General features: G+C 35.7%; 1 protein-coding gene across 5 annotated transcripts in view; it reads right to left on the bottom strand.

Annotated features, from left to right (window-relative positions):
* The window catches only part of NSMAF (neutral sphingomyelinase activation associated factor), a 37,832-nt gene that overhangs the window by 2,356 nt on the left and 17,976 nt on the right, over nt 1–17,500 (bottom strand). For 4 of the 5 annotated variants that reach the window (XM_083827131.1, XM_083827133.1, XM_083827132.1 and 1 more), the window contains 17 exons: nt 16,599–16,707; nt 14,555–14,731; nt 13,622–13,701; nt 12,151–12,241; nt 11,994–12,057; nt 11,813–11,864; nt 10,740–10,860; nt 10,320–10,451; nt 8,754–8,796; nt 8,200–8,357; nt 6,607–6,715; nt 5,187–5,245; nt 4,473–4,540; nt 2,694–2,761; nt 2,341–2,464; nt 1,524–1,607; nt 286–436 (listed from right to left, as the gene is read on the bottom strand). In XM_083827131.1, the coding sequence (XP_083683257.1) occupies nt 286–436; nt 1,524–1,607; nt 2,341–2,464; nt 2,694–2,761; nt 4,473–4,540; nt 5,187–5,245; nt 6,607–6,715; nt 8,200–8,357; nt 8,754–8,796; nt 10,320–10,451; nt 10,740–10,860; nt 11,813–11,864; nt 11,994–12,057; nt 12,151–12,241; nt 13,622–13,701; nt 14,555–14,731; nt 16,599–16,707 (1,690 nt within the window). The remainder of the gene's footprint in view (nt 1–285; nt 437–1,523; nt 1,608–2,340; nt 2,465–2,693; nt 2,762–4,472; nt 4,541–5,186; nt 5,246–6,606; nt 6,716–8,199; nt 8,358–8,753; nt 8,797–10,319; nt 10,452–10,739; nt 10,861–11,812; nt 11,865–11,993; nt 12,058–12,150; nt 12,242–13,621; nt 13,702–14,554; nt 14,732–16,598; nt 16,708–17,500) is intronic. The other variant, XR_014580807.1, reaches the window with a different exon arrangement.

Here is a 17,500-nt window from a genome sequence, read left to right as displayed (position 1 = left end):
CTGGTTTACAGTCTAGTACGGCCTTGTGTAGACTTAATAAATTCTTTATAGTGGAGAATCAGAGAATCACAGAACGGTTTGGGTTGGAAGGGACCTTAAAGATCATCTAGTTCCTACCCCACTGCCATGTGCAGGGACACTTTCCACCATTCCCATTAGACTAGTAATTTCAATAACACTATTAGACTAGTAATTTCAATAACAAGAGTGTATTACATGAAATCAGGAATAAGATTCCCTTTGAAATTCCCAACAGTGCACATTAAAAACCAAAATCCAACATACCGGGACTAAAAGCAGCATCAAACACAGTCCCAGAATGATATGGCAACTGGTGCAACATTGTTGCTGTAGTAACATCCCAAATACTAATGGTACCCTCTTTGGTTCCAGATGCCAGTATAGTATTTGCAGCATTAAGGTCGATTGTATTTACCTAGGAAGTTAAACATCCCATGATTTTCCTGTTCTTTCATGTAAGCCATCTTGAGACAGGTTTTAAACATACACAAAAAAAATCTTAAGATGCCATTTTATTTACAAAAGCTTTTACATTTAATTCTGCAACATCCTTAATTAAGTACAATTATTACCTAGAAAAAGTGAAAAATAGGTCCCTTTGACGATATTTTAAAATACTTTTTCTTCACAGAGTAAGAAATGCAAATTGACATTTCAGACTCTTTGTACCCATACCCCCCACCTAAATGCATGACTTTACCCTAATGGGTAATATTCTCCTTTATTCCTAAAGAACTTCCTAGCCATCAGTTGTTTCCAATACTCTCGGGTACTGTTCTTAAATGTTATGAAAACTGTTTCAATACTTGTTTATCTTGTGCCCTGTTAAAAAAAAACTATCAAGTAGGCTTACAATACTTAAATATCCTTCTAGAGTGACTTCAGATGCTGTAAGTAAAAGCGCACATTACACATCATTTAGATTTAAGTGTCATTAGGTGCACAGAATGTGTTTATATAATTTACAGTGAAATTCAGTGATATATTTTATAGCATGGTGAACAATTCAGAACTCTGTTTTAGTTTGCCTTTGGAAAAGATACATTGAAAGGAAGCAGTAACTATGAAAATACTTAAAAACACATTTGTTTTCAAAAGCAAACAAAATCACCCCAAACTACTAAAAACAACCTCTCTCCCCCCACCCCCCTTAATGAAAACTGTGCATACAAGCTGAGCAAGGCAAATTAAAATAATGAAAAAAAAAATAACCACAAAACAAAACTCTTCACACTGTTGCTTCAGTCCCCAGGGGTGGACCTTTCATCCAAGGAAGCAGGGAAAATTGGAGAGCAGTTCAGATTAAAACAAACAAAAATAAATAAACAACAAAAAACCCTAGTAAACCAAACAACAACAACAACAAACACAAAACAAAACAAAAACACCCAAAAGCTAAAACCTCACAGCTAAACAAAACAATCCCCTAAGACAATCCTTGTACTTTAACACATTATCTTGACTTTCGTTCTCAGATACTGTATCTCTATCTGCATACTTACACTAACATCATGTTCTAACTCTGCAAGGAGTTCAAAGTGGTGTTTTTTATTGCTCAAGGTCTCTCCAGGAACACAGTGCCACACCTGTAACACAGACATTTCAGTTTGCTCAAGACAGCATTAGTAAAACTCTGAATTAATTTCTCCATTACTGAATTCTCGTGTTAAGAGGGCTGCTTGTGTAACTGTGGGCCTTGTCTGTGTGGCACAATACAGCAACAACAAATTGCACCATAAATCATTTACACTAAGCAGAGCAACATATTAAACATGATCATTACAACTCCAAGTAGGTTACAGAAGCCTACCTAAGTGACTGTGTATCACTGCACTGAATGTATACTTATCAAAAACCATTGACAGAAGACTTTGGGAAATTTTTTCCTGTCTGTAACTTTTAATTTTAAATTATCTTTCAATCTAACTGTAGGCATGTTCTTTTGATTAGCAAGTTCCTGGTCCACTTGGCTGAAGAAATAAGCTACAGAACTATTAGACACTTTAGAAGCCTATTCCAGTCAGCAAACAATTGTCAGTCAAGGTCACAAAACATTCACATTCCTTCAACAAAAGCAGTTCACCCCCAAAAGAGCCAATTTATAGTAAATTAGAATGAATGAAGTTCCTTTAAAGTAACACTTCAGCTTTGAAACACAGCTGAGGTAAAGCTAATGAGCTTGTATTACAGTAAGATTATTTCTAGAATAAGTATTTATTCTACTACAACAGGTGCATCCACTCCAATGTATTTGTCTGGCTGCATAATGAAGTGTCAGCAATAAATAGTTATTGAAATATTAGAAATTTGTATACAAACCTTAACAGTGGAATCCCAAGACGCAGAATATAAACGCCCATCACGCCAACAAATCTTACTGACAGCATCATCATGTCCCATTAAGATGTCTTGACGTCTTCCAAATGCAATTGAATAAAAATATCTAGTAGGAAGGGGTTATAATAGCATTATGTCTTTAGAAAATTTAAACAGTTTTCTTTGAATTTATTAAAATAACTTTGCTTCTACAGTTTCTAACAGGAATCCATTGAAAAAAACATAGAAGTACAGATACTGCATGTTAACAGTGAACTTCTGTATCTATAACCATAAATATAATTACCAAGGTACTCAATGTAATTCAATAGAGTCACTAGGAAGTAAATACACACATATGATTGTCCCATGAAGAACTTATGACAGTGGTATCTCCTGGTAAGATTAGACAAGATGACAGGGCCTGTAGGGAAAAGGAAAAAGAAAACAATGTTGTATTTTTTACCCCGAGTCAAAGAGAAGTACATTAGCGTGCTTCTGGAGAACAAGAAGCATTGTAACTTCTTTCTTAAAAACATCATACAGGTGTTACATGAACATTACTTAAGTAAAACCTTGTAAGTTGGACACTGACCATCCTTTAAAGAAAGAACACTGAATGTCAGGTAAATAGAAAATTAAAGTTCAGAAACACATGTAGAACTGATGGATCTCCTCTTTCAAAATGCTGTTTTTCCAAGTACATTGGATGTGATTCCACACTCAGGAGAAACTGGGTCAGCTTTTCATCTTGCAAGCTACTGTCAATTCTAAATGCAAGAAGAAACCAAAAACCATAGGTTTCTTTTGATGCTTGTTCTCCAAGACAGCCACTTATCTGCTCAGCTCTTTTAAACAACAGATACCTAATTTCTATTATTCTCAGCAAGAAACATTCTTTACAGACAGGTGCTCAGTTACATTGCCATTAATGGAAGCAGAAGAAAAAAAAAACACAAAACAAAATAAACAAACAAACAAAAACAACACAGCCCAGTGCTTCTACTAGTATCATCTAAAACATGAACAGTAAACTGTTCTAAAAAACAGGTAGGCAGCTAGAGTGTTAAAAGACTATTGCTTCTGGCCTTGCTGCAACAGATCTGCACTGAAACTACACAAGGGGTGGCGGAGAGAGAAGAGTACAAGAGTGTACATGGCCTCCTCATGAGAAATTAAGTTTTGGACTAGGATTCAGCAGAGCTCCCTTTCTATAGCATCAAGAAGTGGCATTTCTAAGTTTGCCTTGTTAAAGCATTAAGAATTCTTGTATATAATTTCACCTGCTAGTTTGTACCACAGAAGGCACCAACCAGGGTCTTGATCCTAAAATTTGTTTGGGGACCTGCTAGAGCATAATTATGGCTTCTATCTGGGCAACATATTTGGTTTTTCTCCCCCTCCATAGAGATGAGGGTACAGAGGGCTAATGCATGCTAGTATCTTGTCTTGACAAATTGCTCAGAACATGACCGTAGAGAAGGAATCTCAATGACTCAGCTCTGGCCACAGTGCTCAAGCACAGAAAATCAAGTAGAAAATTCCTTTCCAACTTCTGGTTTAGAAGCATGGGAAAAATGTTCAGAGGCTGCTGAGATCGCTGCTCATGAAGAAAGGATACCTCGGGTTCACACAGCATGGATTCCACTTCCTGTCCTTGGCTTTCCTCTGCTGACTGACTCACGGACTCCAAACACCTTGGAGCAGTACGGCAATGGTGGGTATGAGAACACGGGCGGCATTTACGCTTTGTGAATCTGTTCTTATACTGAATGGCAGTTCAAGGTTGTTCAGGAAGTCAACCTCTGCTTATGCCAGAGTATCTTTGTCTACCACAATCCCTTCCCTGGACACCAGAGCAACTCAGAACAGCACTAACACAGATGTAAAGTGCAAGCCTTTAATGCACCCTTCCTGTGTTCACAGAATGTGCTCTCTCTCCCTGGAGGCCTGACAGGGAATCTCAATTCACTCTACTAAATTATTCACACACAGTAAAACTGAGGAGGCAGACAGGGGAAGGAAAAAAAAAAAAAGGCAAAAAAAAAAAGCACTGAGGTATGCTAAGAAGTGTTTCTGTGAGTAGCTTTCAGAAGATTCTTAATGATGTCCTTTTAATTTTGACAGCAACTTACCATATTTGAAAAGGACACACTTCTTTGGAGTGTTTTTGAGTCTTTGGAAAACATCTTCAAAGTTGAATCTAAGGATAATGGACAAAACAGACAAAAGATAAAAAGGACTGTTTTATATTATAGAAGCTAATAATTTTGCTCCTGTTTGAATATTCAAGTATTTTATTATAAAAAGGAGGTACAGATTTCTCAGTCTTTGAACTGAGAATCTAAAGTGAGAAATTACCAACTTCTCAAGCCTAGATATAGACAATATTGAAATCTTTGAATTAAAGATCCAAAACTTTAAAATACATGTACTTAAGCTTTTTAATTACAAGAAATATACATATTTCAGTTCATTAATTTCTGTAGTAAGTGACTTGCAAATGTGACAATCCAGAAGCAAACAGAAGAAGCCTTTATATATTGCTTGATATGTTTCAGTATTCATAAGAAGTAATTGAGTGTGAACGGAAAAAACAAGAATCTTGCATCTAGCAGATTAGGGCAAAGCTCCTTTAAAGACTGTAAAAAAACCTGAACTGATTCTGGAAAAATCCCATTTAATGTTGCCTTCCTTTTGCTCTCAGTGAAGATATTCAAGGGATTCAATCTTAACTACATTTGAAAGTTTCACGCTGTTTTATTCACAAAACATTATTTGGTGTTACAACCTATTACTGAAGCATTTACACTGCAGGTTCTAGTAAATACCTCTGCAATAATACTCACCTTGGGATGTAGTGAAAACAGAAGACCCATTGCCTGTGACTGCTATTCCAGTAATTGCCCTGTTTAATACAAGTAAGCTTATAGGTGATTTCATAGGTTTTAAAACTTAACCACCATACTGTAAATTGACTATAGCTGAAATTTGTTATTTCATCTCTGTAACAGTTAAGACATTCAGGGAGATTAAAAACACTACAGAGGCGTGTTACATGCCTATATACAAAAATATACCTTGATATATGTGAAACACCAGTACAGGTCCCCCATATTGTTCTGCAAGAACTTCATCCTCACCAGAAAGGACATGCCCATGTGAAAGGATTAATGATTTCACATTCCATCTTCCCAATTTGGCATTAGCTACAAAAAGAGAGTTGGAAACCTGCCTACAAGCAGATATTGAGTACCTCGAGTATTGGGATTTGGAATTCATACATTTTTTCTCCTTGAATTTGATACTGGCAGAGTCGCTATAGTCTACATATTTACCCACCAACCAACTTAAGTCAGTGAGTTAGCTGTTAGGAAGCACAGAGCATTCTGTATTGCCAAAACTCTCTTATACAGTTCTGCTTCTATTTTTTAACTCAGTATTTTTGGAAAAAAATAATGTTTAGATGCTAAAATTAAAATTTGTTTTCAGGATTAGGATTTTCTTAACCCCTAACAACCTGGTAATGGGGGACCTTTCTCACTGCAAATACTGCCTTGTTTTCTGGACAAGGAAATACCTCTTTTCTATATTAGGTTATAATCACAGAGAAGGTAGTTCCAGTCAGTAAGACATCCTCCTACTAGTCTAGCCACTAGGAAAAGGGATGGGGCCAACGGAAAACTTGTTTTTGAAAATATGTTTGCTCTTGTTCATTGTTAGGTGTTTTCAAAGTTCACCTCAAACTGTACTATTGGCTCATGGCTCCCTATGAATCCATCAGAACAGTAGTATAGTACCTGGATTACCTGACAACCTATGGCTGGAGGCTTGTCAGACTGCTCACACAGGAGCAGCTCCAGGTATGCAGCAATTGAACTTTTAATTGACTTAAACTTTCAAATCAAATGCTATGAGAAATTAGGTGCTCCTTGGCTTACAAATATACAAATAAATGGAAGTATTTATCTAGCTGCTGCTATGACAAGTTTGGAGAAAAGTAATCAATACCTGCTTCAGATACTAAAATGATAATGAACTTGGCTGTAGATCTGTATAAAGAATAAAATTAAGCTGACAAATACCTTTTCTAGATTGATAACTGGTCATATACTCAAACCATCTTTTGTAGCCAAATCAATAAGATGTCTCAAAAAAAAAAAGTCACCATAAGCCCTAACCCATCATTCAGATTGACACACGGATGCCCCTTATCCCCCAGTTAAATATAACAAAATATGTGACCGAAAGGCAGAGAGTAGTACCTACTCTTTGTGAATTTTATATTGCTCATCTAATTTTAGTTTGGCAATATTATTCCAAGCAAGCGTTATACTTTCTTCTGTCAAATCTTCAAACGATTCTTCATTTGCAGAAACTGCAATAAAATGTGCCACAATAAGAGTTTCATCACAAACAGAAGTCAAAAAGATGAATTTCAAAGAGCTAGGTAGTTGAAGTTGCAAACATAAATATGAAAGTACAGAAATCATGCAGAGTTTCAGGAATACAAATTTCTGGCTACTGTAGACAGTGACCAGATAATTTTTTTTCCAAACCTTTTCCTGAATACATAGGGCTACAGTAAAAAAAATATGTTGTTGTCCTGCTCCCCTTCCCCCTCAACTATGGCTTTTAAGCCAGAGATTTTATATAATACATTTCCAAAACAGAGGGAAAAAATAACCCTGAACACTTTCTGCAGAGATGTTGTGGTGTTCCTTTGAGATGCCAAGAGCTTTCCAAATGGAAAAGTACCAGGAGAGCTACCTACTGCTACAAAACAGCATGTGCTTTTATTATCTTATTTCATTCAGTTAGGAATGTTACAAATGTATTTCACTGCAGTGTTCTGAAAGTTAAGAGATAAAAAATGCAAAGAAATTAAGACAAATTAAATATCCATTGCTGTAAAAAGGCCAAGTCTAGCAAGAATTAGGTAGTCTACCACCATAAATATTTAATACGCATGACCATTATTACAACCATACACAACTTCCAAGGCCAATCTTGCCATTCGGATGCTTCAGCTTGCCATGCTAAGTAGTAACCAACTTTACTTCTCTGCTTAAAAATGATAGCCATCAAAATGTAAGTGAATCAAGGACAACCAACTGAGAGAAGTCTTTCCATGTTATACCTGGGCTGAAGATCCAGTCCAGTTTATAGTAGACTACTATTCATATGATGAGGGCCATAACATCTTAATTTCAGAAAAATGGGCAAAGTTTCACATGAACAGAAGCCTGTGTTGCCCTTACACATCCTTTTCTTGAAGTTATTCAACCAACATTTTCTTCCATACTTACTGTAGAAACAAAGTTATTTCTTTACAGATTTTCAGTCAAGTCCTGGTAGAGTGGGGAAAAAACAACAACAACACAACACAACAAACTACATGTTTATATCCGGATGCTCAAATTAAGTTCTTAGGGTTCACTTAGACCAAGCCAATCAAACACCCCAAAGACATCCCTGTTCAAAAACTGAACAAATCTTTATGTCATTTAGAGTGCCTGCAGAGATAGTCAAGAAGTTGCTGTCATGTCAGTTTGATTCTGAAGTGCCATGAAAGGCCAGGGAAGATAGCCCTCCCACAGCTTCAAAAGCAAAGATTGAACAGTCCCAGAGGAGACCACTGGAACATAAGGCAAAATGCAGGACCAGAGCTCCAGGATAATGCATGTATTTTCAAATTTGAAACTGATCTTGTCAGTTTTTCCTTTAACAGTTAGTTCATGTATTTATTTTGAGTTTGCTTAAAGGGCAAGTGGCCAAGAGAGTTATATAATGAGATCCTGTGGGAAAAAGATACAGAACTCCAAATCAGTTATATCATCAGTTTATCTGTTATACACTTACCTGGAGACTCAGTTATGGAAACACTGTGAATAGATGTTCGAGAGGAGCTTTTCGATAATATCCGTTGGGGATGAGGAATTGTAAACAACTGTTTTGGCGTCTGTCCAAACTCCAAGATTTGTGTCAGCAGAGCTACTTTTTCATTAGGGTCCATAATACTTCAGAGGAACAAGATATTTAATTAGGGCAAGTTGTTTGTTTCCTCCCTGGAAGCATGGATCTGTACATACAGTTACTATGGCACTATCAGCAATCACAAACTCTTACAGAACAGATTTACCACAGATGCAACACACATCCATATGACAGTTCCACTATTTTAATAATACTAAAATTTCACAGAAGTCAGACTGAAGAATCACTCAAGTTACCATCTTTTAACATTTTTTAAAACTTACAACCCTGTATCAGTTTACTGTGTATTTGGGAGTCTAAAATGGAAGAGCTACACCGTTCACATACAGAGCATTCTTACAGACAGCAGAGAAGCTGTAGGGATACTGGCAAATGTAGCTTACTACTTTAACAAATGCATTCTGATTCTTGTTAATTACCTGTTTAAATCCACTCCTCCTTCATAAGTTAATGGGTGAAACACTGGAAAAAAATAAATTCATACAATATAAATATACAAGGTTCATTTTCTTTGTTTTACATATCTACTATGAACAACTTGTATTTTTACTCAACTAAGTTATATTTTAGTAACCAAGCTATTTCATCGAGCTAGGTAGTTTGAGATCATGTGTTTTAATCCTGGGTTTCTCACTTGAAATAAAATCCAGGATTTCTAAGACACTCAGAAAAAGTTTCAGAAGTCAGTCCTTTCATAATGGTAGCAGCTGCAAATACGGTGAATTAACTTGGGACCTCTGTATCTGAATACTTACTTTGTCTTTTGATGTAAGGTCATTCATACACAGAACCCTTCTGTCTCTTGTCTACTCAAGACTATCTTGCAAATTCATCCACATTGCAACGAGAGAAGCACGCTGTGTTTTACAAGTTTATTTGTGAGATAACATACAGATGCCATAACTTAAATGCCAGTTTTCCTCATTCAAAGCCTCTGGCATATTTTACTTGACACTTACGGCATCCAACCATATTGTAACCAGACCCTGCAAGCCTAACATACAGCCAATCATGATTTAAAGGCATGTGAAAAAGCATATTAATATATATATATTTAAAATCACATCATCTGACTTTTAAAGTAGAAAGCATTGACAACCAAAATTAAGAGGTACTTATTCCTTCCCTCCCAGTATTTGAAAAAAAGAACAAAATTTATCTATCTTGTTGAGTGCACGCTATCTCACATTGTCTCTTACTTGTAATCCTTCAAAAGGATCAGGGCTTCTGAAATAAACAGAGTATCTTCACCCTTTAATACAAATCTGCTAATGTTCTTTTACCAAGACGACATTTCCTTATCAAACAGTAACATACTTAAGCTAAGTATCAGACCACTGAATAGACTGATCGTTGGTATTCCTATTAGGTCTAGAGAAATTAAACGTGCCAACACAGCTATCCCAGAATAACATCCTCTTTTATAAGCATTTACAATGGCTACATACATGTTCGGCATATATACCGAACAATGAAACTTTCCACAAAGTATGCACATTACACAAGGACAAACTCAGTCACCACGTATGTTTTCCTCCATTCTCACTCCTAAACAGCTGTAGCCCATTAGATACTTCTTTCCCTTGACAATTCACGGAAGAGGAGGGGGGGGAATTTTAGAACTGAAAATCTTACACTGCAATTACAGTGTAGGAACGTTAAATACACATTTGTGTGGAGGCTTCTACGAACTTCCATTCTTAACTGGGAAACACTACAACTTCAACACTACATTGCCACACCACGCTGCGTAAGCAAATAACCGCAATGCTGCAGAATCTTCTTGCCTACCATTTAAAATACATCTTCAAAGATGCCAATAGATTTTACTGGATAAGGCACCATTTCCAGTAAAGAACTGTATTTCCTTAAAGGATCAAGAATTCCAAGCATAATTATGAAAGCTCAAAGCAAATCAAGCATTACAGATGGCTGTTAATTTACCTTTTTTTTGGTTTTGCTAATTCAATAAAATGTATACTTACCATTGTGAGCTGCAACCGCTTCAGTTCCCTTCTGCTTGTAGCCAAATACAATGTCAATCCATTCATGAAGATGTTCTGATACATACTGACTCTCTAAAGCCTCTCGGCTCTTCTGAAGAAAATCATCAGGACCTGGCAAGAAAAAGGTTAATTAAAGAAGATATCCCTCTCAGTACTGGTATCCATTTATGTTGTTCTTCACATAGAAACCTGGGCTCTAAACAACTACAACAACAACAAAAAAACACCAAACTCAAATTTGCTATGAAAATTAAATGTAACTATTATACCAGTGTTTAAGAGCAAAAGTTGCTTCAGAAGAAAACCGAGTAAGAGCTTTTTAGAGAAGAATAATCCCAGGAACCTAATAACAATGATAATTTAATTCATTCATAAAACAAGAAGCTTGACTATTACTACCTGATGCCCAAGGTGGAAGCTCTACGTCTTCAACTGTCTTTCCACCTTGTCTTTTTCCCAAGTCCAACTTCAAACTGTTTACTAGAAAACTAGAATCATTTTCATAAAATTCTGGAATCAACTGGTAGAAAAGGAAAAGAAAAAGGAAAGTTCTAAGATCAGCTTAGCTTTGATCATTTTAAGTACAATACAGTTAATAAAAAATAAAAGTTACTGAAATTCATATATTAAGCTCTAAAGGTGGATAGACATTTCTCCAGGCTTTCCTCTCTGTAAGAGAACACTGGAAACTTCCTTCTGTTACCCTTCCAACTAGGCTTCCTGCCTACCAACATGGTAATTGTCCAAGTTAAATTCAGAGTAGCATAAATATTTTTAACATTATATGTATGGCATACAAATCCATAATATCTAAGAGTAGCTTCAGAACTCTAATCACATAGTTGCCTTGTTACTTTTAAGACATCAGGTATGATTCAATACAAAAATCTAGAATAAAAATAGAATTACAAGAACAATTTGAGAGGTTAAGTCAGTTACTTTAAAGACCACCACAGCTAACCATTCTTAATTCCACTATTAACTATTAAAAAAATAAAAGTAGTATTTAAGTATCACTAACCCTGTTATCAAAGAAACGTTATTTAACAGTACCCACAATCTGGCAATCATTCAACATGCTCCACAAGTTTTTGTCTCTAAAATGCTCAAAAACCTAAGATAAAATTTCTGTAGTTGAATCTCTCCGGATGTACTGTTATAATGCAGCCAAATCCTAATGAGATTCCAGCAGGTGAATCCAGTACATAAAACTGCATGTTTCACCCTTAATACACTTTGATAATTCCCCTTTATTCAAGTATCATTCATACTGACATTTGTCTTAAAAAGAACATAAAGACAAACACGGAATAACGCAATTATAGAGAAGAAAAGTTCAAAACTTTAAAGGATTCATAAAATGCAGTCGATAGCCTCAATAACATATAAATTCAAATCAATGGAAGGCATTTGAAAACAGAAAGCACAGCATAAGCACTAAGAAGGACTTGAAACATTTTCTGGCCATTTACCTCTTTGAAATCTGTCGCACCATCCAAACAATTCTTCCAGGTTTCTGCAAGACTAGACAACATGTATCAATCACACATTTGTTAAACAAAACAAAACAAAAACCATGTTAAAAGCTTTGTGCTCCCTTGATACCTATTTTAAAATGAAAACAACTTTACTATAGACAAAACATAAACACACCTGTTAAACGTTCTGTCAGCATGATCAAACTTTCCGTTCTGCAGACAGAGCATATATTCTGGAGCTAGGGAGAAAGAAAAAGTCATCAGATGGCTTCAAACCTTGTCCCCTTCTGAGGCAATTGTCTGCATAGAGAACACGTAAAAAGCTATCTTACCAACTCTAACAAGATAAAATAAAACATAACCCGGAGATGAATAGTGGCTCCCATACATGAACTTAGGTTCTGGCATTTCCTGATAACGTGTCTGCAACATAAGAAGAAGAAAAGAGTTATGTTTAATATCAGCACTCGTGCTTTCTTTCAAAATTGTACACCCATATACTGTCCCTTTATCTATTTATTAAAAAAGAGAGAGTTGAGGGTCACCTCCCAGATTTTTTTTTCCTAAAGAGAAAACATATTCTAAGTACTAATAACTATGCTGCTTTAATCAGATCAGTAAATCAATAGGAAGGCACAAAGGTTTTTTATAACTTATCATCCAGAATTATCAGGTCTTAGGCTTTTTTCTTCTCTCACTTTCCACACACCATGGCAGTGACTTAACTTCAAAGTACTTAATATTTTTGTTTTTCACATGAAGTTTACTAAGATTATGAAAGGCACATATTGATTGAACTCAGCCTGGCAGATTCCCTCCTGCCTTAAGCTCCTATGTGTTACCTCCAAACCCAATTGTATTCTAAATAAAAAGCTCATTAAGTATTTGCTGTTATTGAAAAGGTGGAGAGTACAAACATCATCAGTATTACAACCGTAAGAACCATTTATGATTTTAAAGTACTTAATATTTTTATCAATAAAATGCCGCTAGTCTGGCAGTATTTTTTTCTCTAATACTTCATTAAGGACTAATGAAGACTCCAAAACACGAAACATTTTCCATAAATTATTTTGGAATAGTCAACCTACCATAGTAGAAAATAATTTCATACAAAGAATTAAGAGCAAAAAAACTCGGGACCTTCTAACTGTAATTCTGTATTTGACTGTTTATGAAAAGAAAGCGTGCCTATTTTGAGAAATGGAAGAAGTTTGTGCACTGCTATCTGCATGTGGAAATTTCAAAGAACTCTGATCTCCATGGATCCATTTTTCCTCCCCTTAACAAATTCTCCCTCAAATTCAGCATTTTTCTAACATGGAAATATTTCAGATTTCTGTTAGTTTGCCTTGTGTAATGCATACACATATTTTACATTGTGTATTTCAATCCTTTGGTCTTGAAGTTTTATATTTCCATGTATGTTAACAGTATTTCAGTGCCTGCAATACAAATGCAGTTACAATAGTGACAACTTGGTGAACTTACTATTAAAAAACAAAACCAAAAAAAAAACCACAAAAAAAACCAAACACAGAATATTTAAAAGTACAATACATATGATATGTTAGTAAGAGAGATGAAGCAGATTTAAATAATTTTAAATTAGTACCAGTAAAATCAGTACTCATAAACTGAAAATAAATGTAATACTGTTTATAGGCAAGTTTGCTTCTGATAAGGTTTATAGTATTTTATACATGTGCATTAACTCCCAAAGGTTGCTTGACAAATCTCCTTTTACTTCCAGTATGTACAAGACCCAAAATGTTCAGTATAAGAAATTCAAGATATACATACCAATAATCTATCCAGCCTTTCCTTATTCAGGGCACCAATTGGTTTACTAAGATCACGGAATGTTTCAGGCTTTGTTAGATCTAAAAAAACATAGACAGACTATGAATTGCTCCTGCTAGGCACAAATTTATTCTGATCAATAGTAAAAAACACAGCTACTGCAACATTCACCACAGAAATACCCCAGTAATTTTTCCTTCTCCCCAGATGCAAAAGAATAAAATTCTTGCTCTATGTAGCTACTCAACTCCTTCCTTCCTGGTAGACTTGCTCTTAAACCACTTGCATAAGAGCTAGTAGTTATACATCCTTGACAGTTATTGCAACTAATGTCGTCTTCTATATTAGACACAGAAGCAGCTGGTATTGCTTTCTTTCTGCTCAACTATTCTGCATGCTACAGTTACAACCCACCAAACAATCAGATTGCACTACCTGAGCAGGTGCTCAACACCACGACATTCCTCTACTCTACTGGTTTTAGAGGGACAAGCTTCCAAAACAACTTATACAAATATCCTTAACCAATGAGCCTATTTAGGCACAATCCTTGTTAGCCTATTCAACTTGAAATATTCAGAACTGTGAAAGAACACCTGAAGCCTATACATTTCAATACATCCAGATTGTTCCACGAAAGGCCATTTTATCCATTCTTACACACTGAATGTTCAATACCACTGATTTTCAGTGACCAATCAAATGCTAAAGAGTCTTTACGTGAAAAGTGAAATATTTAACAGAAAAAGTGGAAGTTCAGTTGTCCACTGAACTCCAGAATAAGGGTAAGTGCAAACAAAAACATCCAAGACCACTAACACCAAGTGCTTTTTGATGTACCTGGAACTTTTGGCAGCGTAACACCCATCCCCCCCCACCTGCCCTAGAGATGTTAGGCATGATGCACTAACATGCCTTCTTGTATACACATACCTAATACTGAACTAGAGTAGTCTGCTATGATCCAGGGAAATACAGGATACTGGGAGAGATCATTGCAGCTCCTATCAGCCAGATTGTTGAGATGAAGAAGATATTCGTAGTTTGATAGATGTCCTCGCTGCCATTGTAACATGTAACTTTCAGCTGTATGCTCTGTAATATGATTTTCTAAAATAGAACATAGCATTAAGGGGTTTTGAGGTTTGGAATTCCACCCACAAAATTATACTGTAATTAATATTAATCAATGTAAAATAATTAAGGGCACAGTTGTTTAAAAGAACCAATCAGAATTAAGTAGAAAATTTATGTTTCAATAGCTATTATTCTTTATATATTTTGTAATACCTGTTCAGATAGGCCTGAAGTGCATTCTATGTGTCGTCCCTCCCCCCCCCAAAAAAAAAATTTAAAAAAATCACCCAGAAGGAGTTTTGAAACTGAATATGGACACAATAGGTGGAAAAGAACCTCAAAGTTTATGAAGTAATAGAACAATATTTGCAGACCATGAACAGCTTTCATGGCAAACAGGCAATCTTTAAGATTTCAGGTTTCAAGAAGCAGCTCTGCTAAGAAGCAAGGAAAAAAATAAATACATTTTTCTACTGGACAACTAAGGATGCCCACTGACAATAACTTATTGCAAGGAGTCACACACAAATGTGAAAGCAGTTCAGTATCAAGACAACTGAAACAGAGAAACTAGTGGAAGACAAAACTTTACCACCACTCAAGAAAGTAGAAAGTATGTACCTGAAGCATCCAGCCACTGAGATGTTACAAGCACCTTTAGAAATTATAAAAGGGTGAGCCCTATCCCTAATGTCCAACATCAACAAAATCTTCAAGACAGAACAAAGAACTGCGCTGGAAGCGGAATAAAAGAGAGAAGACTGATTTTTCCACTCCACCCCCTTGTACATCTTTTGACCTCTTTGGAAAGTAGAGTTGGACTCAAATAATTTATTTCCATGGAACTGGAAGCTTTGACTTCATCAGTCCCTGCACCTGGAAACTTTGTCTTTGGAAAAAAAATACAGGAGAAAGTTATCCAGCAAAGTCTGAAGTGGGATAACAGCATGCAATTAGTTTAACAGCAGAGAAAATCGTGTCAAACTCTACTTCCTTTTCAAAAGGAAAATGTAAAAGACAAAAAGGATTCTCAAGTTAAGTGATCATTTCATTGTGGATTTTCCAGTTTTCTTTGTGAACACTCCAAGTTTTGATGAAGTGGGGAAAATGTCAACTGATATTTAGGCAAATTCATTATAACAGAACTACAGTTCCGGTACAACAACGAGATAGTACAAAATTTACATAAACACTTTCAATATTGGCAGTAAACATGGAGTTCCAGTGTTTCAGTTGTAGTAGCAGTCTAGAAAAAATAACTATTAGCTTTTCCTTTCATTTTCTCAGCGCACACACTAGCATTTTAGAAAGTTTGTGTTCATGATCTGCAAAAGATATGCACCACTTTCTAGGAATTAATGAATAAAAGACTTAATAGAAATGATAATTTAGTAGTTTTTGAAAGGTAATTTTCATCAACCATTGCTGCTGAGCTTGAGGAAAGTTCAAATATTTGTGTGCACAAAAAAAATCCATTCACTACAGGAGCTTTCTCAACACGATTTATACTCAGACTTAACAGGGGGTAGGAATGGAATCCACCCACAAGCCTGTCTATATTCTTCCAGCAAAGCACAATTTAGCTGAGTGGATCTTTCTTACTCCTTGCTTTGAAGAAGCTTTATTTTATTATTTTGTTTTTTGGGCACTACATATCAAGTTGCAGATTAAAGGAATCAGTTTCACTTTAATAATGTTATCTCAGCTTTCATACTCAGTTCTTCAAATACAAACAAAAAACATGCCACTTTGCAACATTCATTTTGAACTTTGCTTGCTTCTACCAAAAATTTTTAGGGCCTATTCTTCCAATTGTTCCTACAAATCAAGAAAGCCAAACCCAGACAAATTTCCCCTCACAAGAGGCTGCAAACTACATTAATAAATAAATACTGCAAACCTAGATATGTTGCAATAAGGAAATAGAGCTCATCTCGATCTTGACAGCTGTAGAATTTCAAGTAGATATCAGAACATAGATCATTTTCTGTGCAAAATACTTCAAGTCCCTTAGAAGTTAAAGGGGAAGAAAAAACAAATTGAAAGCGGTTACTGACAAGGTATAACATTCATGTTTTTACAATATATTTCAGTTACTAGTATTTAAAGCTTAAGACTAATAAGCTGGGCAGTAGTTTTGCCTACATACAGTCTAACATCTTGATCTTTTCTGTTTCCAACCCTAAAAGCATTCAATTTACACCCAACTAAGCAAACAGATTTACAGCTGTCCACAGACTGACTCCATCTAGCTTGTTTAAGGACAGGTAATATATTTTTTGTCCTAAGTGAATGAAGTGAGGCAAAGAGTTAAAGGTCCATTTAGTTTAAAGGTGTTTTGACATGCGAATTTTGTTCAATATTGAAATTTCAGTGATAACACTGAGAACACACAACTGAGGTTCCACCATGGCACTGTCGGTATCCCTCAGTCATGTACAGCAGGGCTCATCACTCCACATTAGTCTCAAACTAAACTAGTGATCAGACTCCCTCCATGAATCAATCCAGAGAGAGAAAATACACCATGAGAGGGCAATTCATTCTATCATAAGATAGGTGTTTGAGATAAACGGGATGAATTGTTCCCTGGAGGTACTCCCTTCTCCCTTCCCCTACACCGACTGCTTATGAAGGAAATTTTTCATCCTTGACAGAGTTCAATTTTCCTGTTTCCATCTTTCTGACAACACAGGGAACTAAAACACCTTCTAGTGTTTTAGATTTAGTTTGAGTGCTGTTCACTAAATATTCCACAGTTTTTAAAAACATATACATTTTACCTAATGATGCACACAATTT

This window comes from Anser anser, assembly GCF_964211835.1.
Source record: "Anser anser genome assembly, chromosome: 2".
NCBI lineage: Eukaryota > Metazoa > Chordata > Aves > Anseriformes > Anatidae > Anser > Anser anser.
Note: the sequence above shows the minus strand (reverse complement) of the source record. Positions and strands in the feature narration are given on the sequence as shown.